The sequence below is a fragment of the Misgurnus anguillicaudatus genome, chromosome 11, assembly GCF_027580225.2.
Source record: "Misgurnus anguillicaudatus chromosome 11, ASM2758022v2, whole genome shotgun sequence".
Lineage (NCBI taxonomy): Eukaryota > Metazoa > Chordata > Actinopteri > Cypriniformes > Cobitidae > Misgurnus > Misgurnus anguillicaudatus.
The window spans coordinates 26,328,904-26,344,619 of NC_073347.2; the positions used below are offsets into that span (position 1 = coordinate 26,328,904).

Consider the following 15,716-nt stretch of genomic DNA (forward strand, 5'->3'; position numbering starts at 1 on the left):
ACGTGGTGACCATATGACCTCACATTGAAACTGAGAAGATTTATCATGCCGGTATTTTCGAATCTAATTTATCTTCAGGTTCTTCACAAGAATACCATCAAAAACAAGGGCAGACATCAGCTTTTTACCTGGAAGAGTGACACAGAAGGCAACTGCACTCTTAGTTAACAGACAGCATATTACATGAAAGTGCATCTTAATTAAAGGAGCAGTTTAGCCAAAAATATATATATATTATTTTCAATTAATCCCATTCCAAATACATATTATTTTTTTTATTAAGTTATTTACCTTATATTATTGATCAATATTTACTTAATTTATGCACTTTCAAAAAAAAGTACAAATGTTTTCACTGGGACGGCACCCTTTAAAAAGGTCCTAATATGTACCATTTTGGGACAGATATGTACCTTTAATGTACCAATACACCTTTTTGGTATCAAAGTTAATTTTTGGTAAAGGTACTGCCCCGGTGACAACGTTTGCACCTTCTTGTACCTTTATCTTATTGCGCTTTTCCATTGCATAGCACGCCACGATTTGGGTCGGGTCAGTTTACTTTTGGGAGCTTTTCCACTGGGCGCAGTACTTTTTTTAATACTACCTCGGTTGGTGTTCCAAGCGACCCGAGCTGATACCAAAACGTGACACGAAAACACTGTAGATCACTGATTGGTCTGAGAGAATCGTCAGCGTCATCGCTATAATGTGTAAGATTAGCTTGACCTTAGTGCTAGCTTGCGCTGTATCAAGTAAACCGGTTGTCATCTGTGCTATCAAGTAAACCTGTTGTCATCTGTGCTTCGCTGTAACTCCCTTTTAGCGATGAAAAACATCCACAAGTTGACAATCAGGAACACCAGACCAGTTTTTTGTCAAGACTTGCAGTTTGTGGCGGCACATTTGCACACGTCCGCATAATATATGCTTAAAGGAATAGTCTACCCTTTTGCCATATTAAACTATGTTATTACCTCAACCTAGACGAATTAATACATACCTATCTTTTTTCAATGCGTGCACTGTACGGCGCGTTGTAAATGTGTTAGCATTTAGCCTAGCCCCATTCATTCCTATGGTACCAAAAAAAGTTTTATTTTGTGGCACCATACTTACTGTTATAACTCCTTATGTAACAGTCTTTAAATAGGGAAAACACGGAAGTGTTTGTTGGCTTCCCTGTTTGGTACCATAGGAATGAATGGGGCTAGGCTAAATGCTTACACATTCACGACGCGCTACACAGTGCACGCATTGAAAAAAGATAGATATGTATTAATTTGTCTAAGTTGAGGTAATAACATAGTTTAATATGGCAAAAGGGTAGACTATTCCTTTAAATGCAACTTAAATGAGGCTCAACGGAGCGCGCCGACTGACGCCATGGGTGTTTGTACAAAAACTGTTATGTTAGACAGAGGTAGTGATATGCAATGTGCAAACAATTATTTGTTTGCAATTTTAATTGAGAAAAAAATTAGAAATAAATGAATGTATGGGAATGTATAGCATTGCAACAACGCACTCACTTTTATGATGTCACAGCAGTAGGCAGCGCAAATATAAAGACACGCCTATAATCCCTCCCACTCTGAAATGATACTAAACATGATGGAAAAGCTAACCAAGCCAAAGTGAGGTGAGCTGACTCGACCTAAACCGTGAAGTACTATGCAATGGAAAAGTGCCATTAGAGTTCTAGGCACCAAAACGTACATTTACATAACATTTATGGATTCGGCAGACACTTTTATCCAAAACGACTTATAGTGCATTACAAGGTATACAATCATATTAGTATAACCTCATTCACAAAGCACTTTGGTCCCAGAAAATACCTGTAAAATTGGCAGACAAGCTTCAGTGTGAACCGAGGGGCAGCCTTCCAATCTCTCTGATGAAGCCAATACGGAAGTAATTTAAACTGCAAGTCTTCCACTGGCCGCTAGAGGCAGGCTTTAAAAGGAAGTAAATTCCCATGGATCTCCATGTTAAAATGACCAACTTTAATGTAGAAAATAATATGTTTACAGTCTGGTACAAAAGGTGTTTTTGGTCTGTATAGCTAATTGTGCCCTTCATGACAACTTTGAGGGGCGTGAATTTCTTTGTAACTTATTCGTTTAAATGATATTAAGCCTTAAAGTTCTGCATAATTAAGGGCGTGGCCACTTGAGTGAAGGTTGAACAGCCACTGCTATCACTAGAGTCGAGCTAGGCGGGCGTGATTTCAGCAACCAGTAACCTCAGCTACACACATGTCCCGCCTTTTTACCCATTTTCGGCTTTCCGCGAGTAATGTGCGGTGATGTGTGGCCAAGATAGTGACGGAAAAAACACTGCCTGCTTTAACTCTTTCACTGCCAGCGTTTTTAAAAAAAGTTGCCAGCCAGCGCCAGCGTTTTTCATGATTTTCACAAAAGTTTAATGCCTTCCAGAAAATGTTCTTCTACAAATATATAAACATAAAATATACCAAATGAAAGAACAGACCCTCTGCTTTCAAAAAACAAAAAACGTTTCATCCTACCTTTAGTAGTTCTTTTGTAATCAGCTTTTGAATATGGGTAGGTATCTGCAAAAACACCACATTTTGAGCAAAAAGCTGAGATAATTCCATTTTTGTGACGGACTTTTCATAAAGATCCCATTCAGAGCGATCTTTAAAACAGACACGGACATGCAGCAGCTTGCCATAGGCCAGAGCAATACTTCTGGTTTTAAAAAGTTGTGGAAGGGCACCACCTAGTGGATAATAGCGGTATTGCAGAAAGACGGAAATACTGGTCATTGGCGGGGAAGCGTTTTCTCTTGATTGACGAGATATCTCGTCAATGGCGGGGAAAGAGTTAAGCTTCAAAAACAATCTTCAGAAACCTATAGGTGATGTCACTGACACTTTTTTTACAGTCTATAGTGTGAACGCAAAAACGTCCCGTAAATGTTCTGGGATCGCACCCGGCTAGTGAATAATAGCGGTATTGCGGAAAGACGGAAATACTCGTCATTGTCGGGGAAGGGTTTTCTCTTGATTGACGAGATATCTCGTCAATGGCGGGGAAAGAGTTAAGCTTCAAAAACGATCTTCAGAAACCTATAGGTGACGTCACTGACACTTTTTTTTACAGTCTATAGTGTGAACGCAAAAACGTCCTGTAAATGTTCTGGGATCGCACCCGGACAGAGGACCTAGTAACATTGCCATAAGATACCCAGAAAGCCATCAGTGTGAATGAGACGCAGAAACAGTGCCGTAAGGGGCATGTTGTAGTGAGGACGCACGTGTTATGGCAACATGAAGTTATGGCTCAGCTCTTTAAAACAAGGGGTTTACATGCAAATTAACATTCACGACGAGAAATGTCAGCAAACTGGACTGAAGCAGATATCAGGGAGCTCGTCTCTATCCGTGCTATAGCTGAGATCATTCAAGAACATAAATAATTGCACGTCATGCTGAGCTTTTATATGAGCTTATGATAAACAAAAATGCCCACACGTCATTGCAACAAGATATATCGTTTAGCTCTTCAAAAAATTTTTTTTTAAATGCTCTCTTACATTCACAATGAGAAATGTCTGCAAACTGGACTGAAGGGAGCTCGTCAAATATACACTCTGAAGCTCAGAAGATCATTCACCAGCATACTAGAACAGCGTGTCACATGCTCCTTTATAGTATTATCATAAACAAAAATTTAAGTTGTTTCTAGAGAGAAATAATTGATAATAAGCAAACTTCAGACCCAAACCCGTGACCTTTTGCGCTGCTAACACAATGCTCTACCACTGAGCTATCCGGAGCACAAATTTCCAAAAATGCACCTTAGTAGGACAATACGTAAACATTGAATTTGGATTCGCCTTGATGCTCTTATACCTGAGATGCTCTTATACGGCCTGAGACTGCAGCATATTTGGACACATCTTATACAATATGTCCTCAAATTGGTATCCATACAGTCCACTTAGGGAATAGCTGTCACCTGCATAATAATGCATAAAGGTGCCGATAGATTGCACTCCAATCCCTGGAGAATGACCCTTGCCCTGAAAATAAATAAAAATTCACTATGTCTTAATCTAATGTTATTGGTTGATCAATAGTCTGGATGGCCTGGTGGGTGGGAAGTAGCATTTGATTGACACCTGCACAAGATGCAAGGCTAATATGGCAGACCACAAAATACCTTTCATTAAGGCCTGCAATGCCACTTGCCACATTGTTTTGGTTTGTCTTTTAAAGAGTGTGTGGTGAGAGATAAATTGCTCAGACATTGGTAAATGGCTCCTTTCTCTAGCTTGTTAAAAAGGCAATTATGTCAATGGCGCAGGGGCCACAGTGGATTATTTGTGTCAGGGTCTTCATTTTTCAATTTATCCCAAACATCATCTGAGCTGAAGGGAGATGGTCCAGGAGAGTGTTACGATATGAATGAAGATGAGTGGAGAGATGCAGAGGTTTTAAAGAATTAAACCGTACGCAGTAAATGATCAAAATGAATGCATAAACGCATAGATTCAGCCCAGCTCACATAATAAGCCCATGAGGTACGCAACTGGGCTCAGGGGAGTTCTTTGTGGGGTAGCTGAAATGTATTTAGGTGTCTACTGGGACTGTGCTCACTGCAGTCTGAAGATAGCGCTAAATTAGTGTAGCGATGAAACTGTCTGTCTGCCAGTCAGATTTTTTTATATTGTCATTAACTTTGCCGTGAAATGCACCGAGATTGAAAGTAGCACTTCGTTTTCGTTTGCAGGCCTTTAGGAGTATTAACATGGATGCTGTCTATGCTGTGGTGTTTACATATGTGTTTTGTTTTTGCAGGTGATGCACCAGATGCAGAGATGTTGAGCCAGACAGGTGGGTTTTTGATGCTGGACCATTCATAGTTGAGGGACTTTGTCCTGGCATTGACCTATTTATGTTTTCATGTGGTTATAAAAAAGAGATTTAGTTTCATGCTTGTCTCCTTAAAAGACTGCAAGTTAAGGTGTCCCTGCGTCTTGTTATCTTCTGCATTTAGCTTGTCTTATTATCTTGTCCCTGCAACTTGGGAACAACGGCAACTTAATGAATTCCTTATCTTCTACAACTTGCTGATTGGTTTCTTTAACTGAGACCAAATTCACTCAGAACCAAAGAATGGTGCTGAATTGAAAACTCTGCTGACTGTTTTGAAGATGGGATTATATAATCCATGCATCGCTGTAGTTTAAATTCTAATATCCTCAATAAGAGCCAATAAGAAAGAAGACTTTGTTCTTCTCATTGATGAATTTGTTCTTTCATTTGAATCCATCAGCCGTAAATGTGATTAGATAACAATCATCTTCTCTTCTTTAATGTGGGATTAGCCGTTGCAATCTGATAAAAGCCTCAAACAAAGATCTGTAACTGTTTTTTTTAATTATTATTATTTCAGATGATGATGTGCACATGGAAAGCCAGAAGCAAGGTTTGTCTTTTTTTATAAAGCAAATTTTACGACGGGCACCAACAAGATATTGGGTGCTTGCCTTGAGTGTTGCATTTTTAAACTGGGCTGTGAACCGTCTCGAGACCCCTGCAATCCGTTCCATCTCGTTGCGCTCCGTCAAGCTTTATTTTAAACACAGTACACAACTATGTAAATGTACCTGAACACCACGTCCGATCGTATCAGGAAACCCCTGCAATTATGCAGGCCGCCTTGAAGATTCAGGCTTTTAGGCCGCCAAAAATATGTTTTGCACACCCTTGCAGTCTACATGCCACCAATTGCGCGAACGTTCGCCGGGTCTTTCCATATCTTGCCATTAGCACAATGTGAGACGCCAAAGTCGTTACGCTTCACGCGTCAACCTAAATCCGTTCAGCGTAGCATCTGGATTGCCTCTGTTGTCCTTGAACTTGTCTCATTACGGACATGGAGAGTGGCTGTCAGATACACTTATTATTGTGACGTTTGTGTACGTGCATGGAAGCGTGCGTGCGCGTTCAGTAAGACAAGGGGGCATCTGTTTAATGAGACACCTCGCTCCAATCCACACAAATGTACACACGGACAGACATGAGAACATGTGCATCGACAGACACACACCACTGCACACGCTGAAATGATTTTTCGAATGGCTCACAAGCGTTCAGATGCACTGGTTCTGCTCCTTATGGGTGTAGCGTGAGAGAAGATTTACGTTATTCTACCAGAGGACAGAACCAGCTACCATCTGTCCCATTTGTTTGCGAACGTTAAGCTTGCATCCAGTATCATTTTGGACCTATTTTATTTGGGACTGTTTTTCCTGAGGAGTTTGGGTAATTCATAGACTTGACTTGAGTTTTAAATTATGTCACATTCAACTTCTATAAAAATAACAAGGTAAATTGCTTTTAGTGTCTCTTGTGTATTCTCTGAGAAATACAAATGTCTATGATTGTATATTATGTTTTTTTTTTATTATTCAATTACATTATTATTTGTGCATTTGACAGATGGTTTTACCAAGGAGCAACCTTCCGTTCTTTCTTTTGAATCCAACATGGAAGTGACTTAAACTGCAATTCAAAATGCCCAACTTTACAGCAGAACGAAATCTGTATTACAGCCTGGTACAAAAAGTGATTTTGGTCTATAAAGCTAATTTCGCCCTTCATGACAAGGGAGGTTAATATTTTTGTAACTTATCCGTTTGAATTATATTAAGCCTTAAAGTTCTGCATAATTAAGGCCGTGGCCACTTGAGTGACAGGTGGATTGTAACGGCTGTCACTACTGTTGAGCTAGGCGGGCGTGGATTCAGCAACCAGGCACTTTAGCTTGACCCACGTTTCATTATTTTTGCCCATTTTTGGTTATCCGAGAGTGACATGTACCAAGATGGCGATGACTGGCTCCGCCCACATTTGGTCTTCAAAAATGCTCTTGAGCAACCATCAGGTCATCTCATGGACACTACATCCATGTTTTTAATCAGTCTATGGCAATGGTTCTCAAACTGGGGGGCCCTGAGATGGTGCCATGGGTCCCCAGTTTAATGATATTTTATAAAATACATTAATTTATTATAAATTCTGTGTAATTTAACCTGATAAAAATAAGGCTACTAACCAACAGCACTGCATTGTATAATTAAATATGTTTTGTTTAATTCAAATTTTAAGTTTTATATCATACATGTTCTTTGGGGGGTCATGAAGGGATGCACCATACACAAGGGGGGCCGCATGCTAAAAAATTTTAAGAACCTGGTCTATGGTTTTTACACTACAAATGCTTGGTTTTTTTAACCGAGCGTTGGATCAAAAAGAGACAAGACCAGCCGTTGGATTAAATTAACCCAGAAAATTGGGTTGATATAGTGCAGCATAGGTTAACTTGCAATCCAGCGGGTTGGGTTCATGCCTTTATAACCCAATGCTGGGTTGTCAGTAACCCAGCATTTTTAAATTGTATCCAAAGTGACTTAAGGGATTGGTCCATTTTCTTGAGAGGATCCAGATGATTTGCTCACCACCATGTCATCCAAAATAGAAGAAATTATGTTTTTTGAGGAAAACATTTCAGGATTTTGATGGACTTTAGTGGACCCCAGCGCTTAGCAGTTTTGATGCAGTTTAAAATTGCGTTTTTTGTGAGGCCAGCATGACCTCACGTAATTGCGTAATGCCATGGAAAGGTCACGTGTTAAGTACATGAAGCGCACATTTTCGGGCCATTTTAAAAATAAACTGACACAAAGACATTGATTAGTATCATTCGACATATAACAATGTCTGAACGGTCCTCTTTCTCCACACTTGTAAATACTGGGAAGTAGTTTCGCATACGTCATCCGTGACCTCTTGACGTGATGACGTATTACGTGAGGTCGCGCTGATGTGTCACACGACTGGAGGAAGACGGGAAGTCGTGGTTTAAAAGTGCATATTTTTTATTTTTCTTGTCAAAAATGACAATCATTTCACTAGATAAGGCCCTTAGTCCTCGTTTGGGATCGTTTAGAGTCCTTTAAAACTCTGTTGAAATTGCAATTTGGAACTGCATTGGAACTGTGACGTGTTGGGGTCCATTAAAGTCCATTAAAATGAGAAAAATCCTGGAATGTTTTCCTCAAAAAAACATAATTTCTTCTTGACTAAAAAAAATAAAGACATTAACATTTTGGATGACATGGTGGTGAGTAAATTATTTGGATTTTTTTTAAGAAAATGGATTAATCCTTTAAGGTGCATTTAAAGTATTATAGTTGTGTGGAAATCAAATCCATGACCCTTTGCACTCTTAACACAATCCTCTACCATTTAAGCTACAGGAACACCTGAATCAGTACATATATCACGGATGTACATCATCTTATTTTTAATAATTGTTTTTTTAGAAAACTTTTTAATGCAGAGCTCTTCGCAGTACAAATCGCATTTGCACACCCAGAAACCCCAGTTTGTTTTTTCCTTGTCTTTTGATTTACTTTTTCTCCACCAGCATTGACGGCCGTTGCTATGAGCATTATAAATAGTTTTGCCTCGCCAGGCCGAGGAGGCAAAGCAAATGTTCGGCATTGGACCTAAACCAAGAGCCGGATATACTTGCAATTACGATCCCTGGAGAGAAACAAAACAGAGAGGTTTTTAGGTCCAGGTGAGACAGAACTGGAGATTGTGCAAAGACAGAGGCTAAATCTGAATTTACCCGAGCTCCGAGCACCTGCGATGCATGAATCACTTTCCTCTGAGTCTCTACCAGCACATACTGTAGGCACATCTGCAGTTTTTGTGTCTGTGTGCGTTTATCTGCATATTCATGTGTTTCTCTGTGTATGCTCGTGTTTTTGCATGCATAAAAATGCCCGTATAGCGGTTGGCAGAAAGCATCTAAACTCTGCAGATAAAGTATACGAGTAAGTTTTCTGTCCATGCAAGATACTTTTACGTAGACCTGGACGAGTAAGATTCATACTCTGGCAAAAGACATCTCATTTCAGCAGGAATATAAACCAGCCCCGGGAAAATGAACAATTTATCTTCAAAATGAATGACAGCCATATTGTTGTCTCTGCCTTTGGCGCGCGCGTGCGTGTGTGTGTGTGCATTTGTGTAAGAGAGAAAAAGAGTTCACATAGGCTTGTGGTTTTCTTGTGTGTCCAGATATTCATGACACAAGTATAATGTTTTGTTTCTTTGTTTTTTAAAGAAGAAAGTTTAGATGTCGAACCTTCTGAGCAGGGAAAAGAAGACCATGATAAAGGAGAAACACCAAAAGGTAATATTTATGCTAAATTGTGTGTTAACAAATAGATATGCAATTTTACAACTTGTATATAAATTAGACCTACTGTTGATTGCACCTTTAATCACAATTAACAACAATTAACTGTTAGCGGCCAGGGAAAAGAGCTACTTGCACAAACAAATAAATGATACTATCAGCAGGCGCTATTCATTCTTAGTAAATTGCCTTAAAGTCTTATTACACACATTCTGAAATGCTATATGCAATATAGCTGCTCTCCTACAACATAGTGCATGAGTCTTAGTGTCTTTATATAAAGCATGAAGGACTTCATAAAGTCCAGGTGGTACAATCAGTGCCCCACACAAACAGCCAGGATATCCCTCATCCTCCACTACATGGATTACGTGATTGCACGTTCCTCTGAACTGCAACTTCAAACGCTTGTGCAGATGGAGTAGATGCGCGTGCATTAAATCCTACTTTGTGTCTTTCATCTGATTGAGTGTGCATATGTGTGTGTGGGCGAGGGCAAAATGGATGTCTTTTGCGGCCTTGTTTTCCACTCTGGAGCAGACACAGGTGTTAGCTGCAACCGCACAGATGGATGCGCTGACTCTCCGTACCATTTGAAAAAGAGAGAGATGAGATGGGAGGGAGAGCGAGAGACCCAAACACAAATTAAAGACATTAGGCTGCAACAGCTGCTTCGGTTCACGCCAAAGTGGCCGCGTCGTGTTGCTCATTCTTAAGCATATTCTCGCCCTATTAGAATCACCATAACATTAATCTGGATAGTGGTTTGCTTTTATTTTCTTAAAAAAATAATACATTATTTAAATTTGACCATATGCTTAATTTACAGAGAATTTGTCAAAGAAGTAGTCATTAATGCATATTTTTAATGAGGATGGGGAATGAAAGAGCTCCTCATTGCTGCTCTTACAAAATGAATATGACCCCTAATAACTGAGTTAAGTTATTGAAGTCACTCTTCACTCTGTAATTTCATCTGATGGATTGTTTATGGAATCTTTATTCCTGAAGTAACATACACAGATCATGCTTGCATCCTATGCAGGGGGCTCTTAAAGGGACACTCCACTTTTTTGAAAATATACTCATTTTCCAGCTCTCCTAGAGTTAAACATGTGATTTTTACCGTTTTGGAATCCATTCAGCTGATCTCCGGGTCTGGTGGTACCATTTTAGCATAGCTTAGCATAATCCATTGAATCTGATTAGACCGTTACCATCGCGCTAAAAAATAACCAAAGAGTTTCAATATATTTCCTCTTTAAAACTTGACTCTTCTGTAGTTAGATCGTATACTAAGACTGACTGAAAATTTAAAGTTGTGATTTTTTAGGCCGATATGACTAGGAACTATACTCTCATTATTGGTGTAATAATCAAGGACTTTGCTGCCATACCATGGCTGCAGCAGGCGCAATGATATACTGCATTGCCCGAAAACTGTCCCCTGCTATTGAAAGATTTTTGTCGGTCTTCGTACACAATGTAACTACAGAAGAGGCAAGTTTTAAATAGGAAAAATATCTTTGGTTATTTTTAAATGTGATGCTAATGGTCTAATCAGATTCAATGGATTGTGCTAAGCTATGCTAAAGTGGTACCGCCGGACCCGGAGATCAGCTGGATGGATTCCAAAACAGTAAAAATCAAATGTTTACCTCTATTGGAGCTGGAAAATTAGTATATTTTCAAAAAAGTGGAGTGTTCCTTTAACTGAAATGGCACGATGAATCAGAGGCTTAAGGCATGGTCAGTGCCATTTAAACAAATCCTCACAACACGCACACCGAAGAAACACCTGGTGCTTCCATTTGAGCACCAGGGAGGGGTCTCCATCTCCCAGACTCTTCTTCAGCACAGGGCTTTCAATGATGTACTTGTTTTGCACCATTTAGTTGTGGTGTTCAGATTTGTACAGCGATTTTCACAATGCGCACTGTGTGTGTGTGATTGGTTTTCAGTGGAGGGTAGTCCCCCAACAAAGAAAAATCTTGAAGAGGGAAACAAGGAAAAGCAAAGTGAAGAGGAAAAGAAAGAAGATAAAGCAGGAGATCCAAAAGTTCCAGGTAAGATGTGTGAATGAATGAATCACACACTGTTTGCCCTGATTGTTGCAACAACAAAAAATGATGTGGCAAAACATGTGACAATAAAAAAAGGGAAAAGTTGTTGTAGTCACCATTGCCATTGATATTGCCACATCCATAAATAATCAAAGCATTAATAAACACTGATTAGCATGACTGTTATAATGTCAAATTACAACGTGTTTCAATGATCACAATCATCAATTTTAGGAGGTCAGGTCTGGCTACAGCAAACATATGCCTAAAGTTTGATATCAAGATCTGATTTTCCTTTGAATGGTAGTTCCAGTAAGGATTTAAAGATTGCTCTAAATTCTTTAAAAGTCTAAACAGACAGGAAAAGATTTCATTCATAATCAGTATTCTAGTATTTGCTACCTAATTACCATGGTGACACAGATCAAAGACAAGAGTTGGTAAACTAATTAATGCATAATGACTAAAAGTCTGTTAGTGAATTTCTAATGGATTGAATGTCATTTATTTTCAATTTATAAAGGAAATTATGATTATGAGACGGGTAATACTGGGTCGCCAAAAAACAAATGTAAATAATGAATGACACTCTTCAAAACGAATGACGTTGTATCACTGTAAAAAAATCTGTAGAAATTGCAGCTGGGTAGCCGGTAATTTACCGTAGATTTAAATTTATGTTATTTACTGGCAACATTTTGTTCAAAATTAAATGAACATTTAACATTTACAAGTCTTTGTCTTTACAGAGAAAAACAGCATCAAGCAAAACATTCTGGGAAACAAAATCTGAAGCAAAAAACAGAAAAAGGTTGATGATGATTTCTGGTTCCCAGAATGCTTTGCATGAGGCTTTTATTGTATAGTTTTATTCTGTAAAGATAAAGACTTGCTAATATTGATTTAACTTTGAACAAACTCTTGCCAGTAAATAACATAAATTTAAATCTACGGTAAATTACCGGCAACCCAGCTGCAATAACATTGTAATTTCTATGGAATTTTTGTACAGTGTATGAAAACAAATGTCAAACAAATCCAAGGTCATTTTAACATATGTTCATTGAAGGTCTGTTTCCTTCAAGATCACCAACGTGTGTAACCACAGGTGTAGCTGCTCATTTTTTATCCCAATTCCGGTTAAATATTGGACCGAACACGTGTTGGTTTATTAAAAAATAAATGCTGTGTTGTTTCAAAGTTTGACAAACAGTAACAATGTAGCTGTTTAATAAATAAAAATAAACGCTGGAGGAAGAAATTTGCAGTGTTTTTTAACACGTTTTGATATTTTGTTATGTAATGCGGTGACATTTAGAAGCATTCCAAAGTCATTTCTGGCTCTCGGTAAAGAGCTTGGATTTGACAGCTTGGAAGGCCATAGTGTTGGCAGCAGAGATCCTCCTTTTTGTAGAAGTATTTTGATTGTGTGTGTGTGTGTGTGTGTGTGTGTGTGTGTGTGTGTGTGTGTGTGTGTGTGTGTGTGTGTGTGTGTGTGTGTGTGTGTGTGTGTGTGTGTGTGTGTGTGTGTGTGTGTGTGTGTGTGTGTGTGTGTGTGTGTGTGTGTGTACCTGGTTGTCATCACGTTTTGAGGACCAAATGTCCCCACAAAGATAGGAATACCTGTACATTTTTGTTATAAATCAAACAGAATGATGTTTCTTGTAAATATGAGGTGGGGTAGAGAAAATTTGGGTGGTTAGGGTTTGGGGAATAAATTATACAGCTTGTACAGTATAAAAACTATTACGTCTATGGAATGTCCCCAAAAAACATGGAAACCAGAGAGGTTTCTTGTCTGGTTAGCAGCTTAGATGTCTAAAATCTAAAGTCTATGTAAAGATCGATATTAAATTTCGCCGCCGTTGAAGAGCAAACGCTTCCCTGCTAATGACGAAAATTTCCGGCTTTCCGCAATACCACTATTATCCACCCACGCCCAAATAATCCTGAACACGAACATGTGGGAAAATGGTTTAACTTCAAAATTCAGTACAACATAGTTCAACGTGTTTCAGCAATACATTTATAATTTGTTCATTCTCTTAAATGGCTTTACACAGACTTTAACCGGTCATTAAATAGCCTTTTAGTAAAACCATGACAGGTTGTCTGTAGTGTAAACTTTAAAGGAGACATATCATGAAAATCTGACTTTTTTCATGTTTCAGTGCTATAATCCCCAGTCCCCAGTGCTTCTATCAAGCTATAAAATGTGAAAAAGATTAAACCAGTAACTTAGTTTTGGTAAACCATCCTCTGCAAGCATGTGAAAAAATAGAAATTTGGGCCCCTTGTGATGTCAGAAGGGGATAATACCGCCGCTTAATCTGCACTATCCAACTACGGCACTGCCATTTAGTGCAGAGATCAGCTCATTTGCATTTAAAAGGACACACCCAAAACGCCACAATTTTGCTAGCACCTACAAAGTGGCAATTGTAACATGCTATAATAAATGAATTACATGTTTTTTTATCTAAATTTCACATATGTACTCTGGGGACACCAACGTTTCATTTAACATCTTAAAAAAGTCTTGTGAAATAAAGCTTATTGAACTTTTGAGGCGTTCAAATTTCCTGAAAGCTACTGTGTGTTTGTTTCCAGTGTTGCACCTTTTTGTCTGATATGATGCAGAATTTAGGCTCTTGCAACTTGGCACTCCGCATGAAGCTTATCTGCAATGTTTTGTTTTGTTTATGCTCGAATCCAGAATCAATGAGAAAGAATTGCATCAGTGAATTGATTTCTTGCAAACACATGACATTGTGTTTACTCACTGACATAAGCTGCCAGAAAACTGTGCGCTTCCTACAGAAGATCCACTACTATATTACACTACTCCTGCATAAGGTTAAACATTAAACTCTGTGTGAGCATGTATGTGTGTGTGAAACCTCATGCAACAAATGATATCATCAAAGCCCAGTTTCTTTCCCTCTGCCGTTTCTTTGATCGATTACTCAGCTTCAGATGAGCTTGTTCACCTCTCACTCTCATGAGCAGGGCTTCAAATTTATCTCGGAGACCTATTATTGAAAATGATAACTATAATCTCACTGGCTTCCGGATCTGAATGAGGGAAGTAAAAGGGACGGTAATTCTGAACTGGATGAATTATGAATTAATCTTTTTGAGAAGTAACATGGAAAAAAGATAGGAACCTTATTATTGTATATACAACACATGCAATAAGATCCATATTTGTTAAATTAACTGTAAAATTAAATTATTGTTCTGTGTTTTTTTTTCTGTGAAGGCGACAAGACCGATGACAGCCCAGACAAGATGCAGAAAGACCAGACTGATGCAGATGGCAAAGAAAGTAAAGGTAAGACCTGTTTGATCTTTTAATCAGTGAAAGTGAAACATCCAGACACTCACAGCAGATGTATAGCCACACAGAGACATATTTGTAATGTGTTCACACATTCATTCAATTACGCACACTGTTTGTGTACACACGACTTGATTAAACCGCTATGTACACGCATAATGGATAACCATTTAGACACAAGCAACAGACTAATACACACACACACACACACACACACTCCCAAATACACAATAGCAGATGTTAAACACAGAGAAGGTGAGACTGATACATTTTTAAGGATAAAGCAAAGCTCAACACTTCACCATAAGGTGCTTTAAACAACACTCATTTTTATCTATAACACCTTTAATTTATGTTGCTGCATGCTGTCAGCACATGGTTATTAGGGCAAAAAAGTTTAAATAAAGTTTTACCCCTAAAGACATGATTATGTTGTCATCCTGCTAAAAATGTAGTTATGATAGCAGCAACGCTGCTTTGAGAAATCTCAACTAAATCATCATGTCAAATACATGTGGAGTAGTGCCAAGTAAAGTTATGGCTGACAGGCATGTGCTGTTGCCTCCATCAGGTTGTAAAACATCTAGGGCTGCAGCTATCAATTCTTTTTGTAATCGATTAATCAAGCACTTGATCGATTAATCGATTAATCGGATATTTTTTTTTTTAAATGTTTTTAAACAACCAAAACAAATGACGTATAACGAAAATGATGTGGATATAAAATGATCAAGCATTTGGCTTTTATTTCTAAAAAAAGCCCATAGGTATTGATTCTAACAGTTTTTACCCATTTAGTGTTTATACTGTCAGTGCCAATAATTAATCAATTTAATCTAATTATGTAGATTTCTACACCTGCAGCATTTACCATTAGGCTACTAACAAATAATATATAATTTCTGGGGTGAGCCTATTTGCTATCATAACCTAGCAACCTGTGTGTGTGTCTGTGTGTGTGTGTGTGTGTGTGTGTGTGTGTGTGTGTGTGTGTGTGTGTGTGTGTGCACGCATGCTGTGCATGAGAAATAGTTACGCCCCCGTCAGACCAGTTGCTTCATT

General features: G+C 38.6%; 1 protein-coding gene across 6 annotated transcripts in view; it reads left to right on the plus strand.

The window, feature by feature from the left end:
• Window positions 1-15,716, plus strand: part of macrod2 (mono-ADP ribosylhydrolase 2) — a 705,053-nt gene that overhangs the window by 664,053 nt on the left and 25,284 nt on the right. For 2 of the 6 annotated variants that reach the window (XM_073873423.1, XM_073873426.1), the window contains 5 exons: window positions 4,832-4,867; window positions 5,430-5,462; window positions 9,180-9,245; window positions 11,213-11,317; window positions 14,577-14,648. In XM_073873423.1, the coding sequence (XP_073729524.1) occupies window positions 4,832-4,867; window positions 5,430-5,462; window positions 9,180-9,245; window positions 11,213-11,317; window positions 14,577-14,648 (312 nt within the window). Of the gene's footprint in view, window positions 1-4,831; window positions 4,868-5,429; window positions 5,463-9,176; window positions 9,246-11,212; window positions 11,318-14,576; window positions 14,649-15,716 lie in introns of all 6 variants that reach the window. The other 4 variants (XM_073873422.1, XM_073873425.1, XM_073873424.1 and 1 more) reach the window with 2 other exon arrangements.